At 44.8% G+C, this 15,582-nt stretch overlaps 1 protein-coding gene across 6 annotated transcripts in view; it reads left to right on the top strand.

Annotated features, from left to right (window-relative positions):
* PKNOX2 (PBX/knotted 1 homeobox 2) overlaps positions 1-14,997 on the top strand; it is a 438,447-nt gene extending 423,450 nt beyond the window's left edge. For all 6 annotated transcript variants that reach the window (XM_083713657.1, XM_083713654.1, XM_083713659.1 and 3 more), the window contains 3 exons: positions 4,722-4,798; positions 8,971-9,149; positions 10,920-14,997. In XM_083713657.1, coding sequence (XP_083569783.1) covers positions 4,722-4,798; positions 8,971-9,149; positions 10,920-11,164 — 501 coding nt within the window. In that variant the 3' untranslated portion in view covers positions 11,165-14,997. The remainder of the gene's footprint in view (positions 1-4,721; positions 4,799-8,970; positions 9,150-10,919) is intronic.
* Positions 14,998-15,582: the final 585 nt, after the last annotated feature.

Here is a 15,582-nt window from a genome sequence, read left to right as displayed (position 1 = left end):
AGATCATGTTGAGCATCTGCAGTCCAGCAGATTCCAACGGAGGTGGTCCCAGGGTACCAGAGTTACCTCTATCCCTTTAACTTTTTCTTTTCTCTTAAAAAAAGTTCCAATATGCATCATCCAGCCAGCGCAGGGATCCTCATCTTTGTGCACTTTGAAATCCAAGTCGCCCTGCGACTTGATGATGTTCCATTCCTCTTAGAGGGGGGTGCAGGTTAAGATCATAGCTGATCCTTGTTTATACGTAGAGCCAACCATGATTCTTCCATATGATTTCCTCTGAGAGTGAAAGAAGCACGTGGTGGCCTGGGCCTTTTAAAGAAGAATTGGAGAGAGAGAGAGAGAGAGAGAGAGATGCACATTGCACACAGGTCTTGCTCTACAAACACGGTGCTCCCTCAGGAAATTGTTTGCTCGGCGAGCGTTTGCATAACGAATCAACGATTTCTATTGATTCCTATGGGGGAATTTCTCATGCGTTCCTGACCACGGCATCTCGACCCTGAATTGACAAAAAAGAAACTGGGAAAGCCCCCTGAATCCTTGCAAAAGGCAAACTAAGAAGGGGGAAATGCTCTCAATTGTCCAGTCTCTCCCCCTTTCTCCTACTCACCTTGGTTGAGTATCATGGTTTCTGGTGAAACGGCTGTGTGGACCAGCAAAACACAAAAAAGTAAGGCTTATTTAAGGCTGCTTATTTGTTTACAGTACTACACGTAGGTCCAGCTCTTCGTATATCTGAATCTGTGGTGTGAATAGTGAGGTTTGGTTACTAATTCTTCACATTTGGATAAGTGAATTTTCTATAATGAGCATTTGGATTGTGGGACCTTCATGTAGTTAAGAGGACAGAGGCAACCCTGCAACCACTGGACCTCCTCATAAGTATATTCGTTTATTTTAACTTCACAATTTTGTGCAGATTTTAAAAGACTTTTGCCCTTTAAATCTGCATTGCATCTGGATGGGATGAAATTAGTTCCGTCCCCATGTAGAACTGGGACTGCCTGAGAGTCATTGGGTCCATCTATACCTACCCTCCAATGTTATGGAGAGTAACTAGCCTCTGACCTAGACTTTGCAGCAACTAGTACCATCAACTTGACTTTTTGAACATGGTCACAGAGACGCAATTAGACTAGCACTGTGTGTTTTACCCACATAGCGCTTAAAACTTAGAAACATGAATGGCAGCAAAAACCAAAATCTGTTGTGATTCAGAAGCTTTTGTGGTGATAAGCTGTAAATCAAGGTTCTGCTTGCTATGCAGCAAGCAAAATTGGAATTAACGGTTCATCTACCATCACTAAGCTAAATTGCTGCTGCCCTCTGCTGCCCAAACAGTAGAACAATCCTGTTTAAAGAAAAACATTTGAAAAATCTGAAAAAGTACGTGGCATTTATATGTAAGGATGGGAGAGAAATTGGATTCAGTTCACTTTTAACTGATTTGCAGCTTTCAAAACGATACAAGAATCGAAACACAGCCATCCTTTGAAATTCTCTGAATTTTGCAACCCCAGAATGTGCACAGGATTAATATACTGGCGTAAAGTGTGTGTAAAAATACATGTATTTGTGAAAATAAGTTACAAACACACACTAGGTTAGGGGAAATTAATCTGCAGAAATGTGCCTGCAAAATTGCATACATACGTGTGTGTGTGTGTGTGTGTGTGTGTGTGTGTTATATGTTAGGAGAAAATTTGCAGTAAAACGCTAGTGAATTTTCGTGAGGATTTTCGATTTTTAAAAAATTGCAGAATCGTGTGGAAATGTGAAGGGGTGTGTTTAAGACTGGAAAATGGGGAGAAACAGAAAATTTTCGGATTTTCCCATCCCCATTTACAGGCACAGAATTTCTGGAGTGTCCAAAGTATTTCATATACTTACTCGTAAGGACATAAGAGGTACGCAGGTGGCACTGTGGGTTAAACCACAGAGCCTAGGACTTGCCAATCAGAAGGTCAGCAGTTCGAATCCCCGTGACGGGGTGAGCTCCCGTTGCTCGGTCCCTGCTCCTGCCAACCTAGCAGTTCGAAAGCATGTCAAAGTGCAAGTAGATAAATAGGTACCACTCCAGCGGGAAGGTAAACGGTGTTTCCGTGCGCTGCTCTGGTTCGCCAGAAGTGGTTTAGTCATGCTGGCCACATGACCAGGAAGCTGTACGCCGGCTCCCTTGGCCAATAAAGCGAGATGAACGCCGCAACCCCAGAGTCGGCCACGACTGGACCTAATGGTCAGGGGTCCCATTACCTTTAAGGACATTAGAAGAGCCTGTCAGCTGGATTCGAACAAGGGCCCATTGAGTCCAACATCCTCTTTCCCATAGTGAGCTGCTATGGGAAGCTCCCGAGTGGGACATGAGGGCAATAGGCCTCTCTCTCTCTTGTTTCCCCAGGCAACTAGTATTCAGAATCATGCTGCCTTTGATACGGGAGGTAATATATAGCCATTGCGACCAGTTGCCATTGACAGCCTTATTGTCCATGAATAATCCTTATCCTTTTGATAATCCCTTTGAAACAACCCTCTAAGATAGTAATACTAATTCCACATATTGCAGATGAGAGCCTGAAGCTCAGAGATAAGCATTGTGCAAACATTATCCTGAACGCATGTGGAGAAGCAGTCAGAGTGTGCTAGCTCGCCCACCCTCTAACAATTTCCAGCGTAATGTCCGAAAGAGCCTGCGGACACACAAACCTTATCCTATGACCGCTCATCCATCCAGCAGAGTTTCAGACAGGGCCTCTCCCATCCCCGCCTGGAGATGCTGGGGATTGAACATGGGACCTTCAGCATGCAAGGCAGATGCCCCAGCCTTGAGCTGTGGTCCTTCTCCAAAGGCACAATTGCAGAGCCTTTGAGAAACAGCATCCCCACCTGGCTATTTCAGAAATAGATGCAAGTGTGGGGATAGGGTGGGTCCAGCAGACACAAGTGGGCCCAGTCCAGCTCCGCCATCTATGTATGCTCCGAGGAACGCTGCTACAGAGATAGGGAACATGGCATCCTCCAGATGTTGTTGGACTACAGCTCCCATCATCCCTGACCATTGGCTGAGGCTGATAGGAGTTGGAGTCCAGCAACATCTCAGGGGCATCATAGTGGCTGCTTCTGCTGTGGATCCATGGTTGAGATGAGACTTGAAGCTGGGACATTTCATTTCTTTGTTGTTGTATGTAATTTTTATTAAATTTTCTGTTTTACAATTTAAAATACTCATTTAAACATCCTTAAAATATCAATGACTTCCCCTCTTCTCTTTCCATGGTTCATTTTGCATATCATAAATCCCTGCATATTTTACAAAAACTAAGCCATTATTGCATCCATCAAAACTTATTTACACTGTTGAATTTATCTTAATGCTGCCAACATTTTCAAGTGTACACAATTTCCCCCCATATATTCAATAAACGTTTTCCAATCTTCTCTAAATGTATGTTCTTCTTGTTCTCTTATTCTATGTGTTAAGTCTGCAAGCTGCACATATTCCATCAGCTTAAGTTGCCATTCTTCTTTAGTTGAGACCTCGCTGGTTTTCCATTTTTGGGATATCAAAACACGGGCCACAGTAGTGGCATACATAAATAACCTTTCTTTTTCCTTCACTGATTAACTCCTGCTTTTTCTCCCCAAGAGAAACTCAATGTGACTAAAAGCAAAGCATAAAATAACATGAAATATCAGTCAGCAGAGCATCTTTCAAAACATAAGGCCAGTCAAAGCCAGATTCATGTTGAAACAGTACTAACAATACAAGAAATACATTAAATCCATAATGAACTAAGGCAGAAAACAAGGGTCTTCCCTCAGACCTTGATCTCTCCAGGTCCCCATAAAAGGTAAAGGGACCCCTGACCATTAGGTCCAGTCGTGGCCGATTCTGGGGTTGTGGCGCTCATCTCGCTTTATTGGCTGAGGGAGCCGGCGTACAGCTTCCGGGTCATGTGGCCAGCATGACTAACCAGAGCAGCGCACGGAAATGCCGTTTACCTTCCCGCCGGAGCGGTACCTATTTATCTACTTGTACTTTGACATGCTTTCGAACTGCGAGGTTGGCAGGAGCAGGGACCGAGCAACGGGAGCTCACCCCGTCGCGGGGATTCAAACCGCCGACCTTCTGATTGGCTAGTTCTAGGCTCTGTGGTTTAACCCACAACATCACCTGCATCCCCATACTTGGCCTAATTTGTGCAGTGATGGGAGCTGCTTCTCTATGAGTGGCCCCATGGCACTGAAGAGTGCATCTGGCTATCCCTCCCTGCTTCCCCAAATGCTACAGTTCCTGGGGTGCCCATATTGGCACACAGGCCACTTTGCCCAGGACAAGGATGGGAAATCTGTGGCCCTTCCAACTCCCATTTCTGTTGACCATTGATGATGCTGGATGGGGCAGTTGGGAGCTGAGTCCAGCAATATCTGGTGCTCCTCATCCCTAAGGTAGCGGAAGGACCGTGGCTTCCTGGTGGAGCTCATGCTTTGCATGCAGAACATCCCGGGTTGCAGGACAAGGAGTGCTTCTGCTTGAAACAATGCCGCAAGGACAGTGAGTGGGAGACCCATTCGGAAAACAAGCCATGTGAGCTGAGCTTTCAGAAGTGCACACATCCGCGGCAGTTCAGATCTCCTCAGAGAGGACGAGCTCTGGATAATCCCTGCTGTGGCATGTGGTGCAACAATACCGTTATCTCTCTCTCTCTCTCCCTTTTCAGCACCCTTACCCGACAGAGGACGAGAAAAGGCAGATAGCAGCACAGACTAACCTCACGCTTTTGCAAGTCAACAACTGGTGAGTGAATTATCGACCTCCTCTTTGGAAATTGAAGAAGAAAGGGCGGTTTCTTCACCAAAGATGCCATTCTCTGACCTACAGTCTTATTCTCTCATCTCAAGTTGTTGTTGTTGTTGTTCGCAGGTCAACAGAGCAGGGCCATAGCTGTAGAAAGTTCTGGCCTCTCAGGGATATTCCAGGCTTCTAGTTTCCTTTCCTTTTTTAATATAAAAAAGTAAGCCTCTTGCCCAGAGATAGCCAATATGGCGCCTTCCAGATGCTGGAACTCCCATCAGCCTCAGTCAGCTTGACTAGTGAGAATGGATTATGGGAAATGTAGTCCAATAATATCTGGTGGACACTGTGTTGGCTGTCCTTGCTCTAACCCTTTGACTTGTGGGGAGATATGAAAAACTATGCAGCCGGTATTCTATCCAATAGATAGAATTGTTACTGTGAGAAAATGATATTTCCCCAGGGTTTCAGGCAATGAATACAAAGGGACAATGGTTAAGTACAGTCGTATCTTGTTTTGCGACAGCAATCCGTTCTGCAGCCCCGGCCGCTAGCCGAAAAGGACGCAGGGCAAAGCACTGCGTCTGCGCACGCGCGCCAAGCAGTTTGTGCTTCTGCGCATGCACAAAAAGCGATTTAGCGCTTCTGCGCATGCTCAAGCGGCAAACCCAGAAATAACCCGTTCCGGTACTTCTGGGTTTGCCACGGACGTTCGCCGGAATGGACGCTGCACGAGGCAGACATTCGCGGAGGCATTACTGTATTAGGCTAGTTTGTGTTTGCATTTTTTTGTAGATGATTTTATTAACATTGAATACAATTAAACATGTTTATAAACACTTTAGGTTCCCTGTGCAGAGGCTCTGGAAGTTCCTCAGTTATTCCTTGCCTCCCTCCTCCTCCCCTGTGGCTATAGGCCTGTAGAGGAAGTTTGGGCTGAAGGAGGTTTCATGTTTTTTAGAAAAATTAAAACCTGGGTCTGAAATGGACAAGGCTACCCATCATTTTTTGAGCAGGGAGACACCCATCCTGCCTTGACAGTCACCTCTAGTCCTTCTGTAGTTAAGATATTCTTTGTCAAGATTCACCCACATGGCCCTGGGAAACTTTCAGGCAGAACTACGTGTGACGAAGCACATATGTTTCTTTTCCCCTTTTGACTAGTATGCTTATGTGAGGGAGGAGGACATTTGAAGGAGAGAATCAGTGAGGAACCCTCTTCCAGCAAATACCGTATTTTTTGTTCTATAAGACTCACTTTTTCCCTCCTAAAAAGTATGGGGAAATGTGTGTCGGTCTTATGGAGCGAATGCAGGCTGTGCAGCTATCCCAGAATAGTAAGAGGGATCGCTGTTTTCACTGCACAGTGATCCTTCTTGCTTTTTTGGCTTCTGGGATTCAGAATATTTTTTTTTCTTGTTTTCCTCCTCCAAAAACTAGATGCGTCTTGTGGTCTGGTGCAACTTATAGAGCAAAAAATACGGTAAATGCCTAGAAATAAGCTGCATAGACAAAAGTATCTGCCAATTTCGGTTTTTCGGTTTTCCAGTCTTAAGTTCAGTTTGCCCATTTCTTCATCAGTCTGCAAATCTTTTCTAAAACACACACACACACAAAACCCTTGCACATTTATCCTAACACACACGTTTTGGTACACATTTCTGCCTATTGTATGCCTTTTTGCAAGGCACGTCCTTTAATGTAAGGCATTTGTGTATATTATCTTCACTCGTATACACATGTGTGTTTGTGTGTAAGAGGGAGAGAGAGAGTTATACTTTTATGCAGGTTTTCAGGGTTTGCTAAATTCCAGATCTCGCCACATGAGGGCACATTCCGAAAAGAAGTCCAGGCCAAAATAACAAGAAAATGTCACTTTGCAGAAGTGAAGCTAGATCCCAGATATGTTTATATGTACATGCACCAAAGTTTTTTAATCTCACGTAGGTGGTAAAAAAATGACCAGATGGGCAGCCTTCCTTGTAATGGGGATTTTTCCAGGTCAAAAATAAACATGAGGATCAGGCCTTAATTGCATTGAGATGGGCTGACAAGGCTTAAATAATCAATTTCTGGCAACACACATAAACAACACTAGGAGGAGGGAGAAATTTGATTTTATTTGCACTTTAATGAGAAGCTACCTAACTCACACTTCTCAAAACAATGTGAGGACTGAAACACAGTCATCCTTCAAAAGTCACACTTCTCTGAATTTTGCAGTGCAATTCTCCAGCCAAGTAATGTGTACAAAAAGGCATCAACGAGAGTAAAGTAAGCATAAAAACACATATATTAGTGAAAGTAACATACAAAAATGCATTATATTAGGGGGGATTGCATTGCAAAAACGTGTAAATTAAGCAAGATTTCATTCAAAAATGTGTATATTAAGGAGAAATGTTCTCTAAAATGCTAATGAAGGACTTGTTTAAAAAAACAGAAAAACAATTGGAAGCTGCTGTGGAAATGCAGAAAACTTAACTTAAGACTGAGGAAAGAAACTGAAAGTGGCAGATTCACCCATCCCTACTTGGGAGAAAGCCTCATTGAAGTCTGTGGGCTTACTTCTGAGCAAGCATGCATAGGACTGCAGTGTAAAACAGTGGTGGACAGCAGATAGCTTGGGATCTCCTGATAGATCTTTGGGTGATTTGCAGTAGATCAACAAGATTTTCTGATTTTGGGCTTTCTAACAATAGTAGCTTCTAAAAGGCTTCCTCCCTACCTTAAATTAAGGGGCTGAGAAACACAGAATGCGGAGGTGGGGGGGGGGGAGAAGAGTCAGATTTTTTTCCTGAGCTGAGCAGGTACTCAGAAGTAGCCTGTCCTGCTTTTTTGAAATGTGAGAGGCTATTCTGCACCTGGTTCCAATTCGTGAACCTTGTGGTCCTAGTAAAACAAATGAATAAAGTAAATTGCACAAGTGTGAGGTCTGCCTCATCCCTGCTGTAAAAGACTTGGGCTTTGTTTGTTTGTTTGTTTGTTTGCATTAATATATTTTGTATTTCACCTGTATCCATCATGTTAGATAATTTACAAACCAGACCCTTTTTTTCTTCTGTGAAAGCAGAAATGCACCTCAAGATGGTGCGAATCCACTTTCAGTGCCTGTATATTTTTATTATTATAATAATAATATTAATAATAAGTTTTTATTTATGCCCCGCCCTTCCCGGTTCAAAAACCAGGCTCAGGGCGGCTAACAACAAATTTAAAACACTTAATTATAAAAGCAGCATAAATTACAGTATAAAAACATGAATAACAATAAAATTCAAGTTACAGATAGGTAGCCGTGTTGGTCTGCCATAGTCAAAACAAAAAAAATTCCTTCCAGTAGCACCTTAAAGACCAACTAAGTTAGTTCTTGGTATGAGCTTTCGTGTGCATGCACACTTCTTCAGTTAGTTCTTGGTATGAGCTTTCGTGTGCATGCACACTTCTTCAGGTATCTGAAGAAGTGTGCATGTACACGAAAGCTCATACCAAGAACTAACTTAGTTGGTCTTTAAGGTGCTACTGGAAGGAATTTTTTTTTGTTTTGAATAAAATTCAAAAATCAGTTTAGGGGAAATAAGCATTAGATAACCCCCAGGGCTAGCTGGCTGAATTGGTCCTACTTGGGCCAGCAAAGAGACCAGGGGAGAATTAGCTGTGGGGTCTCAGAGCGGGTGATCTTCATAAAAGGAGAGGGGGAGGGAAGAGAACAGAAGAGAAGGGAAGGGATGGGACGGGACGGGAAATAAAAGATCAGGCTGAATTCAAATTAAAGGCCAGGCGGAATAGCTCTGTCTTACAGGCTCAACGGAAGGAGGTTAAATCCTGAAGGGCCCTTGTCTCATGGGACAGAGCATTCCACCAGGCCGGAGCAATCACTGAAAAGGCCCTGGCCCTGGTGGAGGATAGTATGACTTCCTAAGGCCCTGGGACCTCTAAACTATGGTTGTTCATGGACCTTAAGGTCCTCTGCAGGGCAGACCAGGAGAGGTCCTTTACCTTTTTTACCTATATGGAGTAAGGCAATCTCACAAGTAACCTTGTCCCAAGTTGTACAAGAAATAGAACTGTAGAAGTCTTTCTTTTTTTAAAATGATGCCACTTAACATGCAGATGGTCCAAATACGTAAATAAATGCATCCATTCATTCTGGTTTTTTCCCTTCTTGTGGGAAGGTTTATCAATGCCCGGCGACGTATCCTGCAGCCCATGCTTGATGCAAGCAACCCAGACCCTGCCCCCAAAGCCAAGAAGATCAAATCCCAGCACCGGCCTACGCAGAGATTTTGGCCCAACTCCATTGCGGCTGGAGTACTGCAGCAACAAGGAGGCAATCCCGGTACTAACCCTGATGGTAAGAATTTAATGTATGGCTCAGTTGGCTTTTTGATTCTGTTGACCAGGCATAGGCAACCTTGGCCCTCCAGATGTTTTGGGACTACAACTCCCATGATCCCTAGCTAACAGGACCAGTGGCCAGGGATGATGGGAATTGTAGTCCCAAAACATCTGGGAGGCTGAGGTTGCCTATGCCTGCTGTTGATTCTGGCCATTTCAAAGGTGAACTACTTAGATATATTATATAAGCTTTCTCTGTCTCTGACTTTTTTGAGTCTGATTTTGCACTTTTTCTCTTTGCCAGCGCTTCATTTCCTGCTGTTCCGATAATTTGAAGCTAGCGTTGAAAGCTCTAAACAACTTAGATCCCAAATATCTGAAAGACCACCCCCTTCTCTACAAAGCCTCTTGGGTGTTAAGATGAACAGAGCCCCTCCCCTGCCCCAAGTCCATGTACAGGGCATGGCTGCTATGCACTTTACGTGGGGCTGCCCTTGGGTCTGGTCTGGAAGCTCCAGCTAGTGCAGAATGCCAACAGATGACAGCATGAGACAGCTTTACTTGGCTGCCTGTATAGTACCAGGCCAGACCCAAGGTTCTTGTGTTGATATTCAAAGCCCTGAACAACTTGGGTCCAGGATACCTTAAGAACTGCCTGAGATCATATGTTCCAGCTTAATCACTAAGATCACCCAAAGGAGCACTGTAAGTTATCCCCTGAGTTACAGAGGCCCAATTTACCTCAACTAGAAACCAAGAGTCACCAGTCCCATGCTGGTGGAACACTCTTCCAGCAGAGATTTGGCAGGTGTCCTCACTTTTGACATTCTGGAGTCTCTTGAAGACCTTCTTATGCAGCTGTTGATTTTTTATTTTGATTACACTGCTACCTCCAGTTGCGGACAGGATCCATCCCAGAGCTCTGGTTGGATCCCGAGGTTTCCGCAACAGGAAGGACTGCTTCTGTGCATGTGCGCACAGCAGCAGACCGCTTCTGCACATGCACGTGGCGCGGTAGAGCGCTTCTCCACATGCACGCACGGCAAAACACTTCCAGGTTTGCCACTTTCGCAACCTGAAGTTTACATTACCCAAGGGTAACGTAAGCCGAGGTGTTACTGTATATGCATTTTTCAAATGGTGTTTTATGTTTTAACACTGATATTTTATTATATGGCAGTATAGAAATACCGTATTTTTCTCTCTATAGGACGCACTTCTTCCCCTCCAAAAATGAAAGGGAAATGTGTGTGCGTCCTATGGAGCGAATGCAGGCTTTTGCTGCGCACAAAAAGTGTGCAAAAGAGTGCTCCGAAGGCTTACAGACAGCAGCCTGCAGCCTGGCGAGCAATGTGCCAACTCCCGCTGCGCTCGACAGGCTTCAGGCAGCCATACGCAAGCCTTCTGAGAGCGGTGGGAGTTCCCGCTGTGCTCCGAAGGCTTGCGGATAGCTGTCTGTTCTGGGGGCTGGGGTCGGGGGAAGTTCGGGCTTCCCCGCCCCCAGCCCTTCAAGCTCCGGGAGCGGCGGCGAGGTTGCATGCAATCTTGCCGCCGCTCCTGGACCTGGGGGGGGGATAAATTTTTCCCCCTTTATTTCACCCCCTAATAACTAGGTGCCCATAACAGGACTGAAGAAAGCCAATTTCCTTCAGCACGGGCAACAGTTCGCCTCAATTTTACCCTCAAACAATTCAGTGAGGTTAATTTAATGCACTGCCCCGGTAGTGGTACCATAAGCGGAGCTCTTGCCCGTGCGCCATATCAGCTGTTTGCTTTTTCGTTCTAGGCTCTATAAACATGGACAACCTGCAATCCCTCTCCTCTGATAACGCCACCATTGCTATGCAGCAGGCTATGATGGCAGTGGCTCATGATGACTCACTTGACGGGACAGAAGATGAGGAGGACGACGAGATGGAAGAGGAGGAGGAGGAGGAAGAGGAAGAGGAGGAGCTGGAGGAAGAGACCGAGGAACTCCAGACAACAAATGTTAGCGACCTTGGCTTGGAGCACAGTGACTCGCTTGAGTAAAGGACCCTGGTCAGTGGTGAAGCATACGCCTCCTGAGAAACCTGGCTGCTTGCCTAAATCATTGGCCTGAGAAGAGAGCCTGAACTTTCACGTACAAGCCCTGCACCCCTTTAAAGAGATCATTCAACGACAATGCCCTTACCCCGAGTCCGGCTCACCTGCTTTCAGTTGCAGGAGCAGGCACGAATGATGCACATTTAAGAGACCTGCCGAATGTGCAAAGTGATTATTTAAGTGAAGGAGACACGTTTACAAGGCACATATTGTGGCCAGTTCATTTCTTCTTTTTTCCCCTTTGTTTTTGATAATAACAACAAAAAGTGTTTTTAGGGTAAGCTGTTTTCTGTACGACTGAATGTTTTATGGATGTTCTAATGCAAAGCCTTTTGGTGACATGCAATTGAGAGGCAAGTCTGTTTTCATTTTCACGGCTTTTATGAGAGATTTATAGATGCAAAGAGAGAGAGAGAGAAGAGATTGATGGTTTTTACAAAAAGAAACTAAAAGACTGTAATGATTATAAATATCTAGATGTAGGGAAAAAAAACAAGTTTGCAAATTTGCAAAAAAACCAACAACCACACGACTGGACGTTGAGCGAGAGTTTAATGCTGGACCCAGGTAGATTCCTGGTTAGTTCTGAAGAAATGGATATCAAGTCTTCAGGATTTCAGTGGGCCAGATCCCAAGGCATGTGGAGAGAGCCACATTGTGGTTAATTTGAGAAATGGATACCACACTGCCATCTGAACCATTTGGGTAGGGGAGATGAAAGGTTTTAGCCCTCTGAATGGAAATGTCATAATAGTAACATGCCTGGTTTGATTCCCTGCTTACAGGATGCTTACAGGAAGTCAACAACCCCCCCCCAAAAAAAAAGAGAATGCCCCTGAATAATTATGTTAATTGTTTAGAGGATCATAAATTGAGATGTAACCATTATGGCTTTTTGCATTGGTTGAATATGAGCAGGCTCAGATTTCCAAACGTTTACAGGTTCACAGGCCAAGCAAAAAGTGGCTTGGAGAATTCACAGGTTAATGAGCAAAGAAGAGATTTTCTGGAGCTTAGTGGAACTGCTCTCCAGATGGTGAGATAAATGCCTCTTTCACAATCTCATTTCCCTGGAACTCGTCACCTGTCGTCACCTTTGACCACCTGTGTCTCTGCCACCTCCAGAACCTCCAAATGAAAAGGTCTCCCAGGCACAACACCCAACTGGATGCGTTTTATACATTCAGGATCAGGATAAGATGAAAAATAGCTGCCCCCCATTGACCACCATCACTCACTGCCTTTGGGCAGACTTTTCTTTGAATCTCTCCACACGAGGCACACAGTAGCTCACAAATGTGGATTGTCCTGTGTTTTCCATCCTGCTGCAGTAATCTTTTTTTTTTTTTAGCCATTTGTCACCCAGGCGAAGAGGGGATCCACCATGCATGAACAGCTCACCTTGTGGTGGCAGAGCTTTAAAGCAACTTCCATGTTGATATAAGCACTAACCATAAGAATGCCTTGTTGGTCTCTGAAGCTCTTTTTTCTTGCCGCTTAAAACTCATGAGTGTGGCCCGTAAGTCAATAAACAGCCGCTTTTAATTCCAACAAGCGTTCCTAGAAGTGCAGCTGTTAAGTTTGCCTAAATCTGGTGGAGTTCGCCATCAAGCAGCACATGCCCACTTCAGCCTAAACACATGCAAAGCGCATGCATGCATGCATGCATGCATGCAAGCTCCTCCAATAGCAGGTGCAGTCCTAAGGCCAGCAAAGAAATTTGCGCATGGAGCCAGCCCCTGTGATACTTCCGCCATAGAGAGACATACAGCAGATTGCACTTTCCTCCTAGGGAGCGTAGACACTCCCAAACCAGAAAATGGTGCGTCTGATCATTCAATGAGCATGACATTTGAACATGCACTTCAGGGGGGGAGTGCACAACTCGTAGCCAAGGAGGCTTTGCATTTTGAGATTCGTGCATGCAGTACTGTTGCACCAGCCCTGGGTCAGAGCGTTCCATCACACTCATCGGCAGTGAGGTCAAAAGGAGGCAAGGGTGGAACACAGGCTGGTTTCTCCAGGAAAGGAGGAAATGTAGTCAGTGTACGCCCAGTGCATACCCAATATCCTGCACCACCAATCCTAAATCCTTTCTCAGAAGTAAGCCCCACATACTTAGCTCAGTGAGACTTTCTCCCTGGCAAATACATGCACTGTAACTTCTAATGCAGCATTGGGCAGAAATAATCAGAATGCTTAATGGAACAGCATGTGCAACGTGACTTCTGCAGGCACCAATGCAAATCAACCTCAACCAGGAAGAAGCCAATGTTGCTTCAGGCTACAGCTCCCATAATTCCTGGCCATTGGCCATGCTGGTTGTGGCTCATGGGAGTTGAAGTCTCCCTGCAACCCAGACCAATCAGAAAGGCCAGAAACCTCAGGATGGCTACTAAAGAACTGTACGTTGGCTCCAACCACGTAGGGGGCTGGTCAGGGTTGGGTCCAGGTTTGGGGGAGCCCTTGGGCAATGTTATTTCAACAGGCCCCCTACCAGAGTGGGTGTCCGTGCTCCTTGCCACAGCTACCCTTGCCCATATGCTTGCTTTTTTCTCTTTGGGCCCACCTCCCATGGAAAGGCAGCAAGGGATGTAGATTTTACTGGTCCTCCTCACTCCATTCAGCACTCAGAGACAGCAAATGAATTAACACAAGCAAGGAGGAAAATTTCACATGGCCAGGAAGCTCCCAGGATTGGCTGTGAGGCTGTAGACTTTTGCCCAGTTATGCCAACCCTTGAGGCCAGCCCAGTTCTTTCTACTCCTTGGTTTTGTTGTCCTCCATTTCCCCACATTATCAAAAGGTAGCAAATGCCCCACTAGGTGCTTGGAGCCTGCACCCAACAAGCTCTCCAATGTGTTGAGTTTTTTTTATGGTCACTTGAAGCCATGTTGAAAATGATAATCTAGGAGGGGCGAATTTCTCAGAATGGAAAATTAACTTTCACACTCAGTCTTTCCATTCACTTCCCAGTACTAAATGGAAGAGGGCTCCAAGAGAAAGCTCCTAAGTTATCATTGCCCCTATCTTCACTTAACTTATTATTTTGTTTTGTACATTGTGCTCAGGAAAATGTCTCCAGTGTACAAAAAAAAATTGGATTGTCAGCTTGTGAACAACAGTTTGTGGACCTCTGGATTATCTGGTGGTCAAATGTCCCTGAAATGAATGTATTTTTCCTGGGAGGAGGGAGCTGCTGTTTCAACAGAGTTGTAGGACCCCAATAATCTTATTTATAATCTGTGTTATCCTAGCAATCTGTTATGGGGTTGTTTTTTCCTATGCTGTCATTGCAATGAAGCTCACTGTTCCAAAGTTAGGGGTTCGTCTTCCTTCCTAGCAAGGCACAATCTGCCCTGCCACACGCAAATCCTTGCAAATGGTCCACACTCCTTTCCTCAGTGTGTCAGCCGAACAAACCACAAACTTCCGAGACAAAACAATTCCCCCACCCCCAATTTTAATGTTTTGATTACCCATTAAAGCTTTATTTGTCTCTTCCAATTCTTCCCTCACGAAGCACAGTTTTTCAGCTTGCCCCTTCTTTTGGCTCTTAGAGGAGTTGAGAGGTTTGATAAATCGCTTTACATTAAGGGTTGAATCAATGATAATTCCTTGGGAATGTATTGGAATATCAGTGGGCAGGAAAGCTCCCGTTTTTTTGGATACTGATATGGCATGAATGTAATATGTAATTTCATAGAAAATTCATTGTAATTTAGTATTAATTCATGTCCATTTATTATAAAGTGCTACCAGATGAGGTTTTCCAGCTGTATTTCATTGTGTTTATTTATATGCTCTTGTTAGTAAAAAGGATTAGGAATAAAGAATAAATAGAGACCCAAGTCGACAGGAGGGAGCCCCATGTTACCTCGCCACAACATGATGCACCCAAGGAAGATGTCCATTCTCAATGGTTATTTCAGCCAATGGCTCATGCGCTTGCCAACTCCTCTCCTCCAGCACAGCCACAAAGGAGCTCAGAAGGATGGCTTCCACTTTCTTATAAACCATGGCTTGTCACGTCGGCCGAACCCAGCAAACCGTGGCTAATCCTATGTGGTTTGTTTGAAGCATCCCAGCTTGTTCTGAAGATTCCTTGTTTCTGAAATCCGTAGCTAGGATTAATCACACTTTTGAGTCCCAATGTGTCAGTAACCTGCAGTTAATTATTTTTTTAACTGAAAATTCCTTTGGGGCAGAGAAGAGGGGCAGTGTACACAAGCCCAAGGCTTGCACAGGTTTGTTCCCATTGTGATGGGCCGTGGTTTCTCACTACTGAATTTTGTGGCATGTAGATCATAAACTTCACAGTAACAGTTTTACTACAGGTGTAAGAGCTGCCTCCATTCATGTCA

Source organism: Podarcis gaigeae (assembly GCF_964106915.1).
Source record: "Podarcis gaigeae genome assembly, chromosome: 15".
NCBI classification, from domain to species: domain Eukaryota; kingdom Metazoa; phylum Chordata; class Lepidosauria; order Squamata; family Lacertidae; genus Podarcis; species Podarcis gaigeae.
This window is presented reverse-complemented; position numbering and strand designations above follow the sequence as displayed.